The sequence below is a fragment of the Helobdella robusta genome, assembly GCF_000326865.2.
Source record: "Helobdella robusta unplaced genomic scaffold HELROscaffold_22, whole genome shotgun sequence".
Taxonomy (NCBI): domain Eukaryota; kingdom Metazoa; phylum Annelida; class Clitellata; order Rhynchobdellida; family Glossiphoniidae; genus Helobdella; species Helobdella robusta.
The window spans coordinates 1723195-1741394 of record NW_008704170.1 but is presented as its reverse complement, the minus strand read 5'-3'; the positions used below and the strand labels follow the sequence as shown (position 1 = coordinate 1741394).

Here is an 18200-nt window from a genome sequence, read left to right as displayed (position 1 = left end):
GGCAACACCTATAACAATAACGACACCGCAGAATCAGATAACCACAACAACAACAATACCAACAATACCAACACTTACAATAACAATAGCACAACAGAATCTGATAATAGCATTACAAAAGAGGTGACAAACAACCAAGACGCCAACAACAACAACCAGAACAACTACAACGAAAACATTCTCCAAACCGGAAACAAAAACAACAACAACAAATTCATAATCGTTCGACCATACAACAGACAACTTAACTCATTCTACGAAGAAATCATCACCACTCTAATCCTACATGGATGCATCCAAAACCACAACGACATCCTACAAGCATACACAATCAACAAACCACTACACCGCATACTATTTAGGCACTGAACACATAAACACACGCCCATACTTACACATCCAACATCGCACTATTAACCATCGTTAATTAATAATAAACATAGTAGCGTAGGATGATAGAACCCAGTCATCTCGAGCCGTCGAAGCCAGACAGAAACAACAAATTAACCACCAATCAACCAACTACGACAACCACCAACCATCCAGTACCAACTATCTCAACATCAACTCGGAAGCATGATGATGTACTCAATCGTATTAAGGCTGTACTATACATTTTTACTCGTTCACACACACACACACCACACGCACACAAACACACACACACTCCACACACACACACACACACACACACACTCCACACATACACACACACGAATACATACACGCACATATGCATATTTAGATACATATAAATAATATTTTAAAAGTTGTTTGCAGTATATTAGTTTATTTAATTAGGATATAGTATCGATAATTATACAATTTTCTATAAATAACATAACATCAGCTTCTATTGACAAACATATTATGATAATTATATTATTTTAATATAACGCTATTATAAAGATCCGCGTGTTTAGTATTTATTAACATAATTAAATATTAATTACTTATTATTTACTTTTTCTCAATTTTGTAATAATAATTATTATATAATGTTACCATTTAGTGTGAAAGCTTTTTTCATGTCGATCTTCAGTCTTATAAAGCGATTTGACAGATCCAACCTTTGTTCGTTCGTTTTTCCATATACGTCTAAGACTTGCACTACTACCTGCTCATTTGCTGTTTAAGCGTCAATTGAAAATTAAATTCACTTTGTAGATTATATTTGTAAGATTGATTTAAAATAAAAAAATAACGATGTGACAAGCAATAATGATAAGATCAAAATACCGATAAAATTGGCAGAGCTAGAGCTAGAGCTAAATAGATCGAAATACTAAAAAATATTTTTTCAAATTTCAAAAATTTTTGACTAACTGCCTACCTGGATTGTAGGCCAAAACGTAGGAAGTATTTACTTTATTCCTTATCAGAGAATCGTCGACAAACCATACCCCAGTTAGGTGGTCTATTCCGTCACTTTGGCAAAGGACTGGGTTGTTTTCTCTGAGATCAAGAACGTACAGTGAACAATTGTCATAAGCATTTAATATGTAGTAGTAGTCCAACTGTTTGGGATGTGGTTTGAAATTTCGAATGAATGGCCGTCTGAATTTAATGATTAACAATAGTGAGTATAATAATACTGGTTTTATAAGATATTGACTTTATGGTTAAATAAGATTATTTCGATCATTTTAAAATACTTTGACAAGAGAGACTTACTCTGTGGATAAAATCTTGTGATGAGCATGAAACCAGGATGATTACTATTGTAAAAAATATTAGTTTTATCATCGTTAATTCTTTTGTAGTTTAAAAACTCAGCAATATGTTGGTTACACTTGACCTGTGTATATAAGCCATTAACTATTAAATGTAAATAAGAATAGACAATTACAAACATACACACAAACATTTACTTGGGACATTAATAACACATAATTATGTGTAATTATTTCATCCTATAATAATGCCAGCCTCTAGGTCTATGGTCTTCTAACGTCATGGAGCATTATTATTTTTAATCTTGCCATCCCTAAAAAAGTAAAGTAGCCTAAATAATTATGGCCGAGGTGGTGTTGCTGCAATGATTTTCAAAGGCGTGACCTGCCCGTCGGATCAATTTTAAATTTTAATGTCTTCCAAATCCGGCTCAACTTCTGCTTCGAAAGTTGAAATTAGGAATTGTTGAAAAACGCGTCGTCAAGCAGAAAATTTTGAAGCATGAACAGGATTTTGCAGAGAAATGTTTACCTGTGCAGAGTGTGTCTACTGAATGCAAACAGAAACAGGTCATCAATCACAGTTACTAATTCACTAACTTGCTTCCTCAACGGTCAAATAAGATGCGCTTCTAATAATAAAATTCCTGCAAGAAGATTATATTCAAACTGGAACTCATTTTCAAAAGTATTTTTTCTTATTTTATTTCCCTATTTTACTTTTATAAAATAATTAACAAACTAAACTAAATTATTAAACCTCTAAACTAAAACTGAACTTAGCAAACATGTTGCTGGTAAAGTATAGAATAAATAAAATTGTTTGCAAATATGTCTGAATTGCATGTTTTTGAATGAAGACCAAATAATTGAAAGCAAAGTTTTATTAAAGATGAAGTGTAAAATTGAAAAAACTTAATAAAATCAAGATGAGATTATTAAATAATTAGTTGCAAATTAAGATAATTTGCCAAAGTTGTCACTTATTTACTTTACTCAACAAAACAGAAAGTGACCCCAGCTACAGGTAAATCATGGCTACTGGTAAATAATCATGAAAGAAGATCCTACCATGCATCATCATCAGAAGACACCTCACCACAAGCCAGACAACAGCAAAGCAATGAAGATGTCATTAAATTCAATTCAGATGACTTCAAATTTATAGAAAATGACATTAAAAAAGTTAGTATAACTCTCTAATTTATAGCTAGACTATAATTTAAGTTACCATTTACACATTTTTTACAAATGAAATCTAATAAATGTTTTTTTCTATAATGAATCATCAATTATAATTTGTAAGAACGAGAAACAATACATAGAAACTGTGTAAATAATTAGTTATAATTTGAACATTTTCAAAAAATAAATGTAATTAAAAAAATTTTTTCCCCTTATAGTAATTACCTAATAAATCATTAAATGATTAGGAATTAGAAACAAGTACATTAGAGCTGAAGGAGATATCTCAGTATCATTTTGATGGGGCCGGTAAGTATATCCGACCGATGATATCCATTCTAATGTCTCAAGCTTGTAACAGAGATCATTCGTTAGTTTGATACGCTCCTACTTTCATTATTTATTTATTATTTAAATTATTTAAATTATTTTTATGTCTAGTCATGTTAAATATAAACAGTTTTTTCCTGAGCCTAATTTTTCAATGTTGCTATTTGTTGCCATTTTAGTGATGTTGCTTTCTATAGTTGGTTTGTTTTGTTATATGTGCTGTAGTCATCTGCACATTTGAGACAACTGAACATAAGGTAAGGATTGTTAATAGGAATGTTTGATTCAATTATAATATATGTTGTATGTACATAAATATAATGTTTAAATGAAATTCATGTACATAATTCATGCACATATAGTTACATAATTCATGTATTTATAGCTACATAATTCATGTACATATAAGTGCATAATTCATGTACTTGTGTGTACATAAATATAATGTTTAAATGTAATTCATGTATTTATATATGATTGTTATTTTAAAATAGTAAGTTGAAACTGTTTATAAACCTCCCATACAATTTAATACAGGCGTATAAACAGCAGTCAGAGAGAGGTGGCCACAATCGTCGAGATGATTCACACGGCCAGTCTCGTCCACGATGACGTCATAGATGCTTCAAACTTACGGCGAGGTAAGGAGACGGCACATCACTTGTGGGGACAGAAAAAGGTTATTTAGTTTGTCTTGGTGTAATTATTCGCGTAATAAATATTACATTGTTTAAAGTATTATTTATTGAATTTAGATACCAGATAGATATCTCAGTTTGTTTAGTTTAATTTTTATATATTATCAAAGAAATTAAGCCACAAACAAACAAATTAACAAAACATTTACCAAAATTTTTTTTAAAATATAAAATAAATCGCTAAAAAAAAATAAACTGTCCCCGCAGGCCATTTTGGCAGGAAACTACATCCTCTCAACAGCCTCTCGAAAACTTGCTCGAATAGGAAATGTCGAGGTCGTCCAGGTGCTGTCCCAGGTTCTCGAAGATCTGGTTAAAGGTGAATTTATGCAGTTGGGATCGAAAGAGAGCGACACTGAGAGGTTTAATCACTATATGAAGAAAACGTACAAGAAGACTGCCAGTCTGATTGCTAATAGTTGCAAAGCCGTTAGTAGCGTGGCTGGGTTGGTTGATTGGTTGGATGGTTGGTTGGCTAGTTGGTTGGTTGGTTGATTGATTGATTGATGTTTATTTTTTTTGTTGGTTTAGATGGTTTGATTATTTGAGATGCTTATCTATTAGCTGATTGGTTGATGGGTACTTGATCGGTTGATTGGTTGGTTAATTGATATGATACTTGACTGATTAATTACTTGAATGATTAATTACTTGACTGAATGATAATAAAATGATAACAAATGATAATTTTTAATTGAAAATTTTCAACCGGAAAGGTTGCCATATTAGCAGATGGAGACGTTGATAACATGAGGGATATAGCTTACCAGTATGGAAGAAACGTTGGCATTGCTTTCCAGGTGATGATGATAACGATGTGGATGATGATGTTTGGGTGATGGCGATGATGGTAATGACGATGGTACTGTTGGCGGTGAAGGTGACAGAGGTGGCAGAAAAAATTTGAAGATTGGGTAGATTGATGGTAGCGGTAATCATAAGAACTGATCAGAACATTCCATCATAACATAACATCGTACAACATCACCACCAAAACGTCACCAAAAAAACGTCACCACCGTCCTGCAGCTGATAGACGACTACCTAGATTTCGTAGCCAACGAATCCTCCATGGGCAAACCTGTATGTGCAGACTTACAACTAGGCCTTGCCACTGCTCCTGTTCTATACGCTTCTATGCAAGTCTGTTCATATTAATGTACATTTATGTATTGCTTACTCCCTTTCTCTCTCTCTCTCTCTCTCTCTCTCTCATTCTTTCTTTCTCTTACTATTTTTTTTATTTCCAACATTTTCTCCTCTTAGTTTCCAGAACTGAACTCGATGATCATGAGGAGGTTTTCAAGAGATGGTGATGTGCAAGAGGCTAGAAGACTCGTCATGCTAGTAAGTTGTTGATTGGTTCATTCACTCTTTCATTCACTCTTTCATTCATTCTTTTATTTTATTTCTTTATTTGTTCGTTCATTCATTCATCCCAATCACCTATCTATTTATGGTTCATTGATTACTTATTGGCTGAGTGAGTAAGTAAGTAACTGAGTGATTCGTTCATTCGTTCGTTCATTCGTTCATTCATTCATTCGTTCATTCATTCATTCATTCATTCATCTATTCACCGCAGAGTAACGGCGTTGAGTATACCAAGTTTCTGGCCAAGCAGCATTGCCAGCAGGCCATTGAGTGCGTTGAAAAGTTGGAAAATTCCGCCGCTAAAAGATCTCTCATTGACGTTACTGAAAAAATTCTTAAGAGGACTAAATAGAATACTATAACTTATTATGAATACTTATGTATAATTATTTATAATTTTGAGTAATTATGAATAATAATTTTATAAAATGTGTACAATTAAAAGGAGTGTGGGTATGGTTTGTTGTACGGATGGATGGATGGATAAGATAAGCTTTGGGTTAATAAATAAATAAATGAAGGAATGAATGATTGATTGAATTAATAAATGGTTGAATGGATTGATTGATTGTTGGATAGATATCTAGATGGATGGTTTTTTTTTATTGTAGATTGTGTCCTTGCTAATTCAATTGTTGTTTGTTTGTTTGTTCGTTCGTTTGTTATTAACTGCTGTTGTATATTTATCAATGAACGAGTTAATTTTAAAATAGATTCGATCTTTTTATTAAATGGACATTAGCTTAGTAATGTATGTGTTGTTATTTTATCTGAATATGTAGTCCTATATCTCGCAATTCACAAATAGGCAATGAATTTTTTTTTTTCTGAAATAATTCACTCAATTTAATTATTATTTTTTAATTAATTGATTAATTAAATTATAATTTTATTTTGATAATGGTAGTAATAATATTAGCGATTGTTACTGTTACTAAAAATTGTTGTATTAGATTTGTTTGTATTAGTATAATTAAGCATGCATGTAGATAGGGTTCGAAATATAGCCTGCATCTGCCAGGTTGTATTTCAATAGAATTCACTGGAAATACGATGTTATTTTCATTTATTGATTTATTTATTTATTCATTTGTTTGTTAATGAATTTTAATTTTTAATTAAGAAATAATTTGGCTTTTATAGAGCTTTAAGTTTGTATTTGGTAATTAGTTAAAGGATGTTCGTAATATTAATTAATTTAATTTTTGTACAGCATTCTGTTTGTATGCTGTCTTTCTGTGTAGGAATAACTGACATTCATTTTATGTATATGTATGTATATATTTATGTATGTGTGCGTGTGTGTTTGCGTTTGTATAATTCGATAATATTTTTGTTTGTTTCGAAAGCTGCTAATAAGTTGAAGTGATTAAAACATGCGAGAGTATAATAATCTTTATAACGTGTTTTTGAAGAATTCTCTCTTGAATGTTTCGCCAAATCCATTGAAATTCCATTTCGACAAGAATGATTGATAGATGGTCGTGTGTGTTTGTGTGTGCGTGCGTGTGTATGAGAAAGTAAGGGAATGTGTGCGTGAGTGCGTCGTGAATATGTGTAGCGAAATATAAGCTGGTATGAGGAAGACGATTTCGCTGTTGCGATATTTTTTCGACGCTGTGGCACCACTCATCGTGGGGAGGATTTAATCGAATGGTGACTTCATTTTTGGGATGAATTACGATCGCGAAATCATAGAAATAGTAAAAAAAAATTGTATTTCCAAATTTATCATTCCTTCCTCTACACTTTTATTTATTTTTATTTCTCCTTTGTTCGTCATCATCATCGTCGTCATCATAGACGCCATCATCGTCGTCGTCGTCATCATCACATCTATTCCATCCAATATTCCCGAAGCGATAATCACGACACATTATTTCTTCTGCACCTTAATGCTCTTACAAGATGCATGCATGTAGGTACGTATGTATGTACTTCATATTTTCTTGGATTGTTCGGCGTCTACATATGAACACAAACGCAAATATTTACGGATGTGTGTGTGTGTGTACGTGCGTTTGTGCGTACGTTCGTGTGTTTGCATGTAGTGTTTGGTGATCAAAATATTTGTACTATGTAGTGACAGGCAGAAAAAGAAGTAGACAGACAAGCAGACAGACAGACAAACAAGTAGACAGACAGACAAGCAGATAGAAAGATAACAAAACTGGCGGGCCCCCAATAGATCACGCCATATAAGCAAGATGTCGGCGTGACAGTCACGTGATCCGGAAGTAAATTTCGCGTCATTGGAAGAAATGCTTTTTACGAGACTCTCGCTAAATTAATCGCGTGCACGTTTGCGTCGCACTGCGTATTGTAGGCTGTATGACTGGCGAGGAATTCGCAGAAAATTTAAGAAGCAAAATGCGCAAAAAATGTTTTTTTTTATGTTTTATAAGCTGTTAGACGCAAAAAACGATCACTTGGTTGAGAACTAAAAAAAATTATGCCGTGTATGTGATGTTAAAGACATATTCGTGAATTGCTGCAAAGTACAGATTAATAACGTAGCAACAAACACTCTTTTCCTTGCTTCTTGTTTATATTTATATGAGAAATGCTATTTGTAAACAAATTTCGCTGAGTAAATGATGTTAAAGTTTACGAAAATTCACTACAAGTTGTTTAGTTAAGTTTTTTTTAATAAGTTAGGAATCATTCCAATTGACTGAAAAATGGCTGCTAAGAAAAGTCCTTTGGTAACCTATCATAATGTTTAAACATTTAATCTTCTTAAAATCGATTGATTATTCAAATTAATCATATTATATCTAAATATTAGGATATATATATATATATATATATATATATATATATATATCCAACTAATATCCAAATAAAATGTGATTATTTTTCAATGATCAGAAAGTCTTAGCGGCGCTGGTTCACAATGAAACGGAAAACTTACTACCTCTAACGTTCTACTCAATGGAAGGAATCCCGTATAGGAAGAGAGTTGAGTTGGATTTTTTTTTATTTTATTGAAAATAAAACCGTATTAAATGTTACATAATTTTTCGTTTTTTATTGTTGAATTTTCGCAATAATTTTAATAAATTTTACACATTTCCAAGTTTTTTGTTGAATTTTCTCAATATAATGATAGCAACTTACCATTGAAGGTGACACTGAAACCAAAATATCAGGGTTTGATAACTAGTTTGGTCCTATTCAAGGTAGAATTTGAAGACCACAATCCGTTCACCGTTGAAAAGTGGCTCGAAATTTTCATCATCCCAGACCCTAGCGAGGAGTTCAGCGTACTGATCAAAGGTGGAGCCATCTCCATGGATATCAGAGAAAGTGTATTGGATTACGTCATGATCAACAATCACCTCAGACTGCTGCATCTCGACACGAAGGTTCTCGAGCTGCCGAACAAGCCAAAGTCGTTAAGTCCTAATGTAGTCACCAAGCAGCCGACATCTTTCTCTAAAATAACCAACCTCTCAATGGAAACGCTGAATGCACCGAGTTTTCTCAACCTGCAGTATAATAACCAGGAGACTGGAGATTGGAAAAACACCTCAGATTTTGATGAGGAGGTAACGATTTGGAAGAATAATTTTTATAAAATTTGGTACATCGTAAATACATTCTATATTTTTTTCGTTTGTTTTAAGGCGGATAAAAAATCAAATTATCGAGTTACTATCGAAGAAAACATCAGCAGCAGCAGCAATAAAAATTACTTGCAAAACGCCAGCAGTGATATTTTTGTAGATGCTCTTTCGAAGAACAAGTATATCGAACGATACATTAAGAAGAAGGTTAGAAGTTCAAAGAATTCATCTGGAAGGAATCTCATAGAAAGTTTCTCAAACACAAAATGGGCCGACGAGGAGGTGAGGAACGCTTACAACTACATGAAAAATGAGCTAACTAGACGCCCATACAAAAACGCAATCAAGCGAGTCATGCATCACAAATTTCGACACGCCTACGAGGTTTTAGCTGACGAGCAAAGACGGTATCTGTACAAACGATTCATTTACAGCAGTTGGAAGCGCATCAAATTCACCAAATTTTTTTGTTGCACCGACAAAAAATGTTCCAGACAGTTTCACAGCTTATTCTTTATTATTATGATCATAAACGTAGTCGCTCAGATCTATTTTTTTGCCGAAGCATCAAAGAAGAGACTGTACAATTTCACATGGAGATCAATTTTTGAAAGCACTGCAGTCCTTTTCGCCTCCCTTAACGATTTCTTGCTGTCCTCTACAGCGGACTACCCTTACGAAGAGAAAATAATGTGCTGCGTGTATCCGGAATGCAATTGCTTCTTTTTGAATCCGCCCACCTTCATCCCATTCCTCTTCATAAGCCTCTTGTTCGACCTCCTGTGCGGAACGGGAATGTCGCTGGTGACGGTCGACTTGTACGACGTGCTCGACAACAAGTACCGATTGCCACTCATCCTCGTCGACGCGATTTGCTCCACTCTCATGATCACGCTCATCGGCGTCATTAATGATTTAAAAAAGAAGATAGTGGCCGAAGCATTCCTCGGCCGACTCTATCCCAGCATAACTTTGTGCATCGCCGTTTTTAGAAATTTAACTGAAACAATGGTCTCCGTCGTTGCGTTCGGAGCTTTCGGTGGCACAATTTGTGGATTAATAAAAAGCAAAATTAATCTGGAAGAAACTGGTCTGGATGAATTTTTTTTTTACTACTTCCAAATGTCGAACGCTTCTCTGAAAATCGTGAAAATGTTTGCATCGGCCATCAGAGGCCTGTGCCGTCAGCTCGGTCACGTCATAAAAAGGACGATGGAAACAAGATATGAACGCGAACTGCCTGCATTCAGCCAAATACAGCTAAGGAAGCGCACAAGTTTGGTCGAAAAAACAGATGAATTAACTCGCCTGCGTGACAATTCAATCGATCGAACTGCAGTTGTAAGACCGGTGATCATTAACATAGCCGGACCCCACTATGCCGACCACAAAAGTTTGAACACTGCCGGGAGCAACAGCAGCGAACGAGTTGACAACGAAACAACTGACCTGATTGATGATGAGGATTGGATGTTCTATGAAGAGGGTGACCATAATGAAGATGAAAATGTTACCTCACCAGCGTCTGAAAACACAAACGCAAATAAACTCGTAGAAGGTTCAAAGTTAAACAGCTACTACGTCTCAAAAGATGATTTCAATTTTATCACATTCGACAACAAGAGCGGGTTTTTAACGGTAGTCATCGTAAGCGGCGAAGAGATGGCTAGGCCGATAGTTTTAGAAGATTTGGAATCGATAACGATACCGAAGAGCATCAACAACGTGAAGTTACACTTTCGGACGTTGAGAATCATTCCGCACTGCGTTCCATACTTTTGCAAATGTCCTTGCAATCTGAATCGGCCGATCTGCAACGGCTGTCTCGGCTGTTGCTTCCGACTGAGACTAACGAACATGTTCTGCGACTGGCCCTATCACCTCTGCTGGAAAACACTGCCGGAATGGAATAGAGAGATTGACTACGGACCAAGTTGCGCTCGATGCTTGAAGCGTTTCAATATATTCTGCTGTATATATCCTGGTAGGGGTTATGAGGTGAAACATACGAGTCAGAGGGTGTATGTTGTCCATACTCTCTGCACCAAGCGGAGTCTGATCGAAGAGAGGGATATATTCGAGGAGGTCATTGTGGTGTGATGGAAGCTTTTGGGCTGCTTTTCCGGTCTCTTGGAGTTATGAAAAAAAAATGTTTAGAAAAGTTTTATCACTAATTAGGAGATATTTATGAAACATTTTTTTTAATGAACTAAACGTTACATTCATAATTTTTTAAAGAAATTTGTAAATAGTTAAATGTAGTTTATTATTAATTAAGTAAAATAATTTAACAATCGTTTATTTTAATAAAAATATAAATAAATAAAATAAATAAATAAAATTTTGACAAAAATGCTTAAAAAAAGAACCAAACGCGGCAGGGCATCGATGTTTTCAATCAGTGGGCCGGATTAAAAATTTAATTGAAAGGGAGAAATGAAATTTGTGAAAAACATTCAGAAAACAAACAAACATTGAAGAATAACAACAATTTCTCTCTCTCTCTCTCTCTCTCTCTCTTTCTCTCTCTAAAGGCGTATTACGACTGACGTACGTATGTTTTCATAATGACTTGACCTGGAGACTAAAGGAAAATAATTGGTCGGCATATTTGTGTGGTGTGATCAGGTGAATGATTGTGAAAGATGGAAAGAAATAAAATAAAGATAGATAGATAGATAGATAGAGAGAGAGAGGGAAAGAGAGAGAGAGAGAGAAAAAAAGAGAGAGAAAGAGAAGGAGAGAGGAGAGAGAAAATCAAAAACAAGAAAGATAAAATAAAGAGAAAGAGGAAAAAAATGTTTTTGTAATTATTTCATCATTAATATACTCTACACAGAAATAAACATAATACTATTAAACGACCAAAAATTTATTGCTTTCGGTTTCATTTCTAGCTTGACGCAGTTGACGTTCGCGTAAATACCAGAGAACCAGAAACGTTCTCACTCTTAATTCTGGCAGAATCGGGGCAAACGTTTTATCGGTCCTTAAGATGTTACACTCGATATTCGGATCGTAGGTGCGAGTACATCGCCTGAAATGATGGATGTAAGCGATGTCTGTTGAGATCTCAAAAGATTTTAGTAAGTTGACGGCGTTTGTCTTTGTTTGAGAGACGTTTTTGTGTTGGTATGCCGTGTCGTTAATATACAATTCCATTGTTTCGTTGTTTAACTTTCTTTTGATCTGTATTATTTTGTTAACGTGATGAATACCCATTTCGAGGACAAACTTCGGGCTGACGATCACTTTTGTCCGGACGCGACTAAAAATTTTAACTCTAAGGTCGGATTCCAGGTTGTAGCCATGCAAGCTGCTGTCGACGAGCTGATGTATGAAGGCACTCGCTAAATAAAACACCACGCATTTCGATCTCAAAAACGTTAATCCTAAAAATTCTCCCAAATCGTCGGTGTTGTTATTAATATTAATAGCGGGAGAAGTAGCAGCAGTGCCATTCGTTGTACAATGCGTGCTATTCTCCAAGCGTGAAATCATGTCATCCCAGCTTGCACTCGCCACTGGAATGATAAACTCATCTATATCTACAAATGCCAAGTACTCAAATTTATACATGAATCTGTAGAGACAATCGTTAGCGGCTAGCAACTGACCATTGGACCAAATGTTGAAATTAGTTTGTGGTAGGTTCCACGGTATGAGAGTGCAAATGCCTACCTCTTTATAATAATCTAACGCGTCTTTTAATTCATCTGGCAACTGTAATTTAGTAATAATTAATTACTAAATGAAATTATTGTAAATGTGAAAATGTGTATTGATTTATATGTATTTCAAGCAAATGAACCAACGTCTGGCTTGATGTACATAATGAAGTGATCAACTCCTAACAAGAGATGAGTCTCAATGAAATCGATCAATTTAGATGCTGTTAGAGTCTTCTTGTGAACTGGCGGGACGCAGATACCGAAGTGGTATTTGGCAGACGAAAACATTTGATGACGTCGTCTGCTTGATATCCTGACGTATTCGACGTAAAACGATTTAGTGTAGCGTCGTTTCGTTACTTTTCTCATTTTCAGTAATTTTTTGTCAGTTTTGTGCTTCGTAAATGAGCTCGAAGCATTTGACGGAATTACTTTTTGAATACTTTTACTCATAAAATAAACTCCAGAGCTGTTTCTATGAGTTTTAGCGACAATAATTTCACTTATTTCTTCCGGAATGACTGTTTTGCTTCGTGTTTTTTCACTCTGACTATCATTAACCTCACTAACTCGCTCAGTGCCGTAGATAAGCGTTACGTATTTAGGTATGTAACCAAATTTGAAGGATGCGCTCATAGTAGTATGGTTAAAATTGTTTGGCAGAGGGCATGTTATTATATAGCCACCGAACTCTTTTTTGTGATTTTCACACATCTCGTATATATCTCCTTCTACTAATTTGGCTAGATCGTTTAGGACTTTGTCATCTTTGAAAAATAAAAAATAAATATATGTAATTTAAAATTTCTTTATTATAATTAAGACGTAATTTTTGCAGTTAATTCAATTTTTAAAAGTCTTATTTCAACAGAGAAAACAACTGATAAAACAAACTGTAAATACATTACGTGAATATAACTAGCTCAAAAACTACGTTTTAAACGATTACAAATAAATAAAAACCTCACCGATGGCAAAGTTTGACACTGGCTCGTCACTATAATGACAATAAACTGCCTGCATGGCCTGCTTGACCTCCATCAGAGCAATCACTCTAACGTATCCTAATAACTCCTCCCTAGAATTCACATCGACGTGATTGAGTCCAGCACTAGCAAACATGTTGATTTTAAGGCTAGGGTCATTATTAATAGACTCGACTCTGTCATCAAAGTATGCGCTGAATATGAAATGTTTGCCGAATGGTTTAAATTCATTTTCATATTTTTCGTAAAATCTGAAATCATTTGTATAATTATCAGTATGCGAGGTTTGATGATCATCGTTGTAATTGATACGAAGATGGTTTTTTGCCTGTTTTCGTTTTAACGAACGCAGTTTGTAGTCGTCTTTCATTAGGAATGATTTCACTTGGTTGATGAAAAGATCAGGGGAGTGCTGGCTTGGAGGGAGTTGCGATCCGAAGTTGTCGGGATCGCATTCTGATCGTTGCGTCTGCGTCTGGATTGGCACGCTGCAGATGTTTAGGAATGTGAGTTTTGCGTGTAAGACGACGACCCCGGCGAAGAATGATGTCAGGATGGACGCGAAACAAATCTTGTAGCATATTTTAATCTTTATTATCTTTGCTCTCATTTTGCTCCCTCTCTCTCTCTCTCGCCTTCTCTCTTTCTCTCTCTTTCTATATATATATAGATATATATAACAAAAGTTTTATTTGAATTTAATTAGTTTTAGTCAATTAATTTAAAAATTAATTAATATGTTCATCGACATATTTACAAAAATTTATTTTAAACAGTTACAAATTTACCAAAAATTATTAATGTGTCAAAAAAAAATATAAAAATAATTTGCTTATAATTTGTATATATATATATATATATATAATGATCACAACAAAATATCAATAATAATAAAATAATTTTACTTCAAACTAATAACCGAAAGATGATTTTGAGAAATGGAAATCACAGGAAAAAGTGTCAAAACGTAAAATTTCAGAGCACAAGTGTTCATTATATGAGATCCCATGAAATATTGTGGGTGTATATACATATATATATATATATATATATATAATAATATATATATATATAATATATACATATATATATATAAATACATATATATTTGTATCATTATATATATATATATATGTATATATGTATGTATATATGTATCACTTCATATTATATGTCAATGGTTTCATTACGTAGTGTAGTTTTATATGTATGTGTGAATGTATTTATGGATTAAGGGATGTGTGTGTCTGTGTTGTATGTGTGTGTGTGTGTGTATGTGTGTGTGAGAGAGAGAGAGAGAGAAAGAGAGGGAGAGAAAGAGTGTGTGTGTGTTATTATTTTTATCACATTTTGATTGGTTGCTACCAAAGCTATGTACTTTTGATAAGATGGGGGTAATGTTATATCCGCCGGAATTGCCTGTGTACGTGTGTGTGTGTGTGTGTGTGTGTGTGCATCGAGAAAGTTGTGGCGTGTATGTTATATTTGGGCAAATCATATTCACTGCTCAGTGGCAAATGCATTCATAGGAATTATGACCTTTAAATTCATGTCACGATCTACATGTGGATATGTGTTTGTGTGTATGTGTTTGTATTACATGTGTGCATGTGTTTGTGTGTATGCGTTTGTATTAAATGTGTGTATGTGTTTGTGTGTATGTGTTTGTATAGATCTGTGTTCGTTTCTGTATGCTTTAGTGCTTTCTACATATCGATAGGATTGTGTGTTTGGCTCTTTATCTCTTTATATTTGTTTGTTAAATAGCACGTTTTGTTTTTGTTTTTATCTATATGCATTTAAGCATATGTGTGTGTGTGTGTTTGTGTGTGTTGTGTGTTTGTGCAACAACTACCAAAACCACAGAGCGCCTGCTTATTTATGTTAAATTCTCTATATACCGGCTGTTGCAGATTGCTACGGGGAAATCAAAATAGTTAAAAACACTCGAAACACACACGCGCACACACACACGCGCACACACTTTCATTTAATACTTTTTCTTTACATAATTCAATCATTCAATGAATTATTCATTCATTCATTTATTCATTCATACATTTCTTTATTCTTTCTTACTTTCATGCACTCTCGCAATCCAATAAACATGCGAATATTTTTACGCGTCATAATATGCTTATAAAACAGAAGATGCAAATTTTTGTATGTATGTATGTATGTATGTATGTATGTATGTATGTATGTATGTATGTATGTATGTATGTATGTATGTGTGTATGTATGTATGTATGCATGTATGTACGTATGTATAAGATGATTTGTTGACGTATAATCGTCTCCATGGTAACCGCAATATGATGATGAACAATTTAATGGTGATTAAGATGGTGGCCATGATGACGATGAAGATGACGTCATTATTGCTTTACGTTTATAAGGCCTGCAAGGGAAGATAAGGCGATTGTACAGCATTATGAAGATGTTCTTTGTAATGATGATGACGACGACAACGTTGATGGCGAAGATGGTGACGATGAATATGATGTCGTTGTTGTTGTTTTAGTTGATGACGACGACGACGATGTTGTTGGTGATGTTAAACCAATCAGCCAATCAACCAAGCGACAAATCAGCCAACCAACTCATCCAACATACCTACCTACCTACCTCCAGGCCGCCATTAATATTTCCCAATCAGGAAATGACGTCATCACAATTCTAGCGTGACTGTCTGTCCTTCTCTTTCTTTCTTTATTTTCCTCTCTTCTTATTCTCTCTCTTGTTCTTTGTTTCATTTTTCTCTCTCTCTTTTTGTATCTCTCTTTCTCCTTTTAGCTCTATCATTTTTCTTCAATCTTTTTCGTTCTTTCTTTTCTCTCTCTCTTTCTCTCTTTTTCCATTTTTGGTTCAAGTATGTATGTCACCTCTATCTGTCTGCCGGACAATTTCTTCTTTATCAACTGAAATGTCGGCGTTTCAGCTGCTGCTGCAGTTGTTGCCGTCGCTTCAACAGCAGCAACTACAACAACAAAATGATTGTGATGATAGTAAATGGAAATTAGCCAGTAGCTACATAAACAAAAACAAAAGCGAAATAAACATGGCCAACAACAACACGTCAAAACAACGACATCTCAATATAAACAACAATATTAATACAGTTTACAATCTTTATTTTCATAATCAAATTTGAAATAAAAGAATATATTTCAAGCAGATATATGTGTACAACACGGTACGAGACGAGACGACACATTACAATACAATACAATGAAATACAATAAAATACAATACAATGAAACACAATACAATACAATACAATACAATACAATACAATACAATACAATACAAATTAATAATTAAAAGCAGATCATAATTTAATCAACGTCACAGATGTTATCTTTATTTTGATACGCTATCGTTTGATTGATGAATTAATCAATTAGTCAGTTTATCAAATGAAGCGCTAGATGATGGTGTTTCAATTTAAAAGCAGTCGACTTCCGCCGACAAACTTTCATTTTTCGATCCGGAAACAGAAGTGGTCAGGGCACCGGAAATGGAAGTGATGAATCCGGAGTCGTTGGTAACTGATGTATGTTTGATGGATGTGTTGTATATGTGGCTGTCGTCGTTGTTGTTGATTTTGTTGCTGTTGCTGTTGTTGTTGTTGATGCTGCTATTGTTGCTTATTTTGTTGAAATATGATGGCGTAATTATAGTTGAAATTGTTTTTTGCTGAAATCTTACGTTGTTGTTGTTTGGTTTTTGTTGTTGCTGCAACGAATATTTGACGATAGACTGATTGTTGTTGATGTTTTTGTTGATGTTGATGTTGTTTTTGTTGATGTTGTTGTTGTTAATATAATTGTTGATGCTGATGTTGTTGTTGGCGTCAATGTCAATGCTTACGTCATCATCGTTAATTATATTATTATTATTATTATTATTATTAATGTTGTTGCTATTGTTGGTGTCGTTGTTGTAGCTACAGCCATCACTAACAGTGATGTCATCATTGTTATTACTACTACTGATTGTTTTGTTCTTATCATTTTTATTATTATTAATGTTATTATTATTATTATTGTTGTTTAATTTATTAGAATGACGTAATGGAGGTTTTTGGCGGTTCAAGATGGCTTCCATACTTCCGGGCTCTCTTAAAAAGAGCGCCATATTTTTTCGCGTCACGTGTTTCCGTTCCGCCATCTTTATTTCTTTTTCTATGTTTTCCAATCTCTGCTGGTAATGCGTGTAGCGTATTTTGGCGTTGGAATTCATGTGTAAATTATTATTATTATTATTATTATTACTATTATTATTATTATTACCGATAACGTAATTTCCGTAATTTATTTTACTCTGTTGCAGTTGTTGAAGGAGATGATGATGATGATGATGACCACAACGACGACGATGATGATGACCGTTAGAGTTATGACCAAGTGAATGAGTGAAGGAATGGGCATCATCTTGAATGAATGGATGCGGCAGACGATGCGACTGGCGATGACGACGACAATGATGATGAAAAAGATGATGATGATTATTATTGATATAGTGTGGCTGCTGTTGATGAGATGCAGGATGATGATGACGATGATGATGTTGAATGAAGGAATGACGATATGGGATAAGTAAATTATTATTATTATTATCACCATTATTATTATTTTTACTATTCGTCAAATAGCGTCTGCCCTTGTATAGCTCATGATGACGACGATTAAGTTCCTGGCTGGAAAAATCG

At 34.3% G+C, this 18200-nt stretch overlaps 4 protein-coding genes across 4 annotated transcripts in view; 3 read left to right on the top strand and 1 right to left on the bottom strand.

Annotated features, from left to right (window-relative positions):
- HELRODRAFT_172015 (hypothetical protein) overlaps positions 1-369 on the top strand; it is a gene marked incomplete at both ends in the record, with an annotated part of 3676 nt that extends 3307 nt beyond the window's left edge. Inside the window, one exon of the mRNA XM_009018688.1 lies at positions 90-369. Coding sequence (XP_009016936.1) covers positions 90-369 — 280 coding nt within the window. The remainder of the gene's footprint in view (positions 1-89) is intronic.
- A 1641-nt stretch (positions 370-2010) lies between these two features.
- On the top strand, positions 2011-6668 carry HELRODRAFT_185542 (hypothetical protein). Its single transcript, XM_009018687.1, is given in 11 exon segments — positions 2011-2361; positions 2682-2858; positions 3107-3228; positions 3726-3867; positions 4094-4315; positions 4603-4686; positions 4916-5029; positions 5153-5233; positions 5472-5901; positions 5912-6496; positions 6511-6668. The coding sequence occupies 9 exon segments, from the start codon at positions 2176-2178 to the stop codon at positions 5610-5612; spliced, it is 1269 nt and encodes a 422-aa protein (XP_009016935.1). The 5' UTR covers positions 2011-2175; the 3' UTR covers positions 5613-5901; positions 5912-6496; positions 6511-6668.
- Positions 6669-7941: 1273 nt separating this feature from the next.
- On the top strand, positions 7942-10929 carry HELRODRAFT_172013 (hypothetical protein; the record flags this gene model as incomplete). Its single annotated transcript, XM_009018686.1, has 3 exons — positions 7942-7965; positions 8132-8221; positions 8341-10929. 3 exons carry the CDS (start codon positions 7942-7944, stop codon positions 10927-10929), a joined length of 2703 nt encoding a protein of 900 aa, XP_009016934.1.
- A 756-nt stretch (positions 10930-11685) lies between these two features.
- Positions 11686-14096, bottom strand: HELRODRAFT_172012 (hypothetical protein; the record flags this gene model as incomplete). Its single annotated transcript, XM_009018685.1, has 3 exons — positions 11686-12552; positions 12645-13267; positions 13469-14096. 3 exons carry the CDS (start codon positions 14094-14096, stop codon positions 11686-11688), a joined length of 2118 nt encoding a protein of 705 aa, XP_009016933.1.
- Between the last annotated feature and the right edge of the window lie 4104 nt (positions 14097-18200).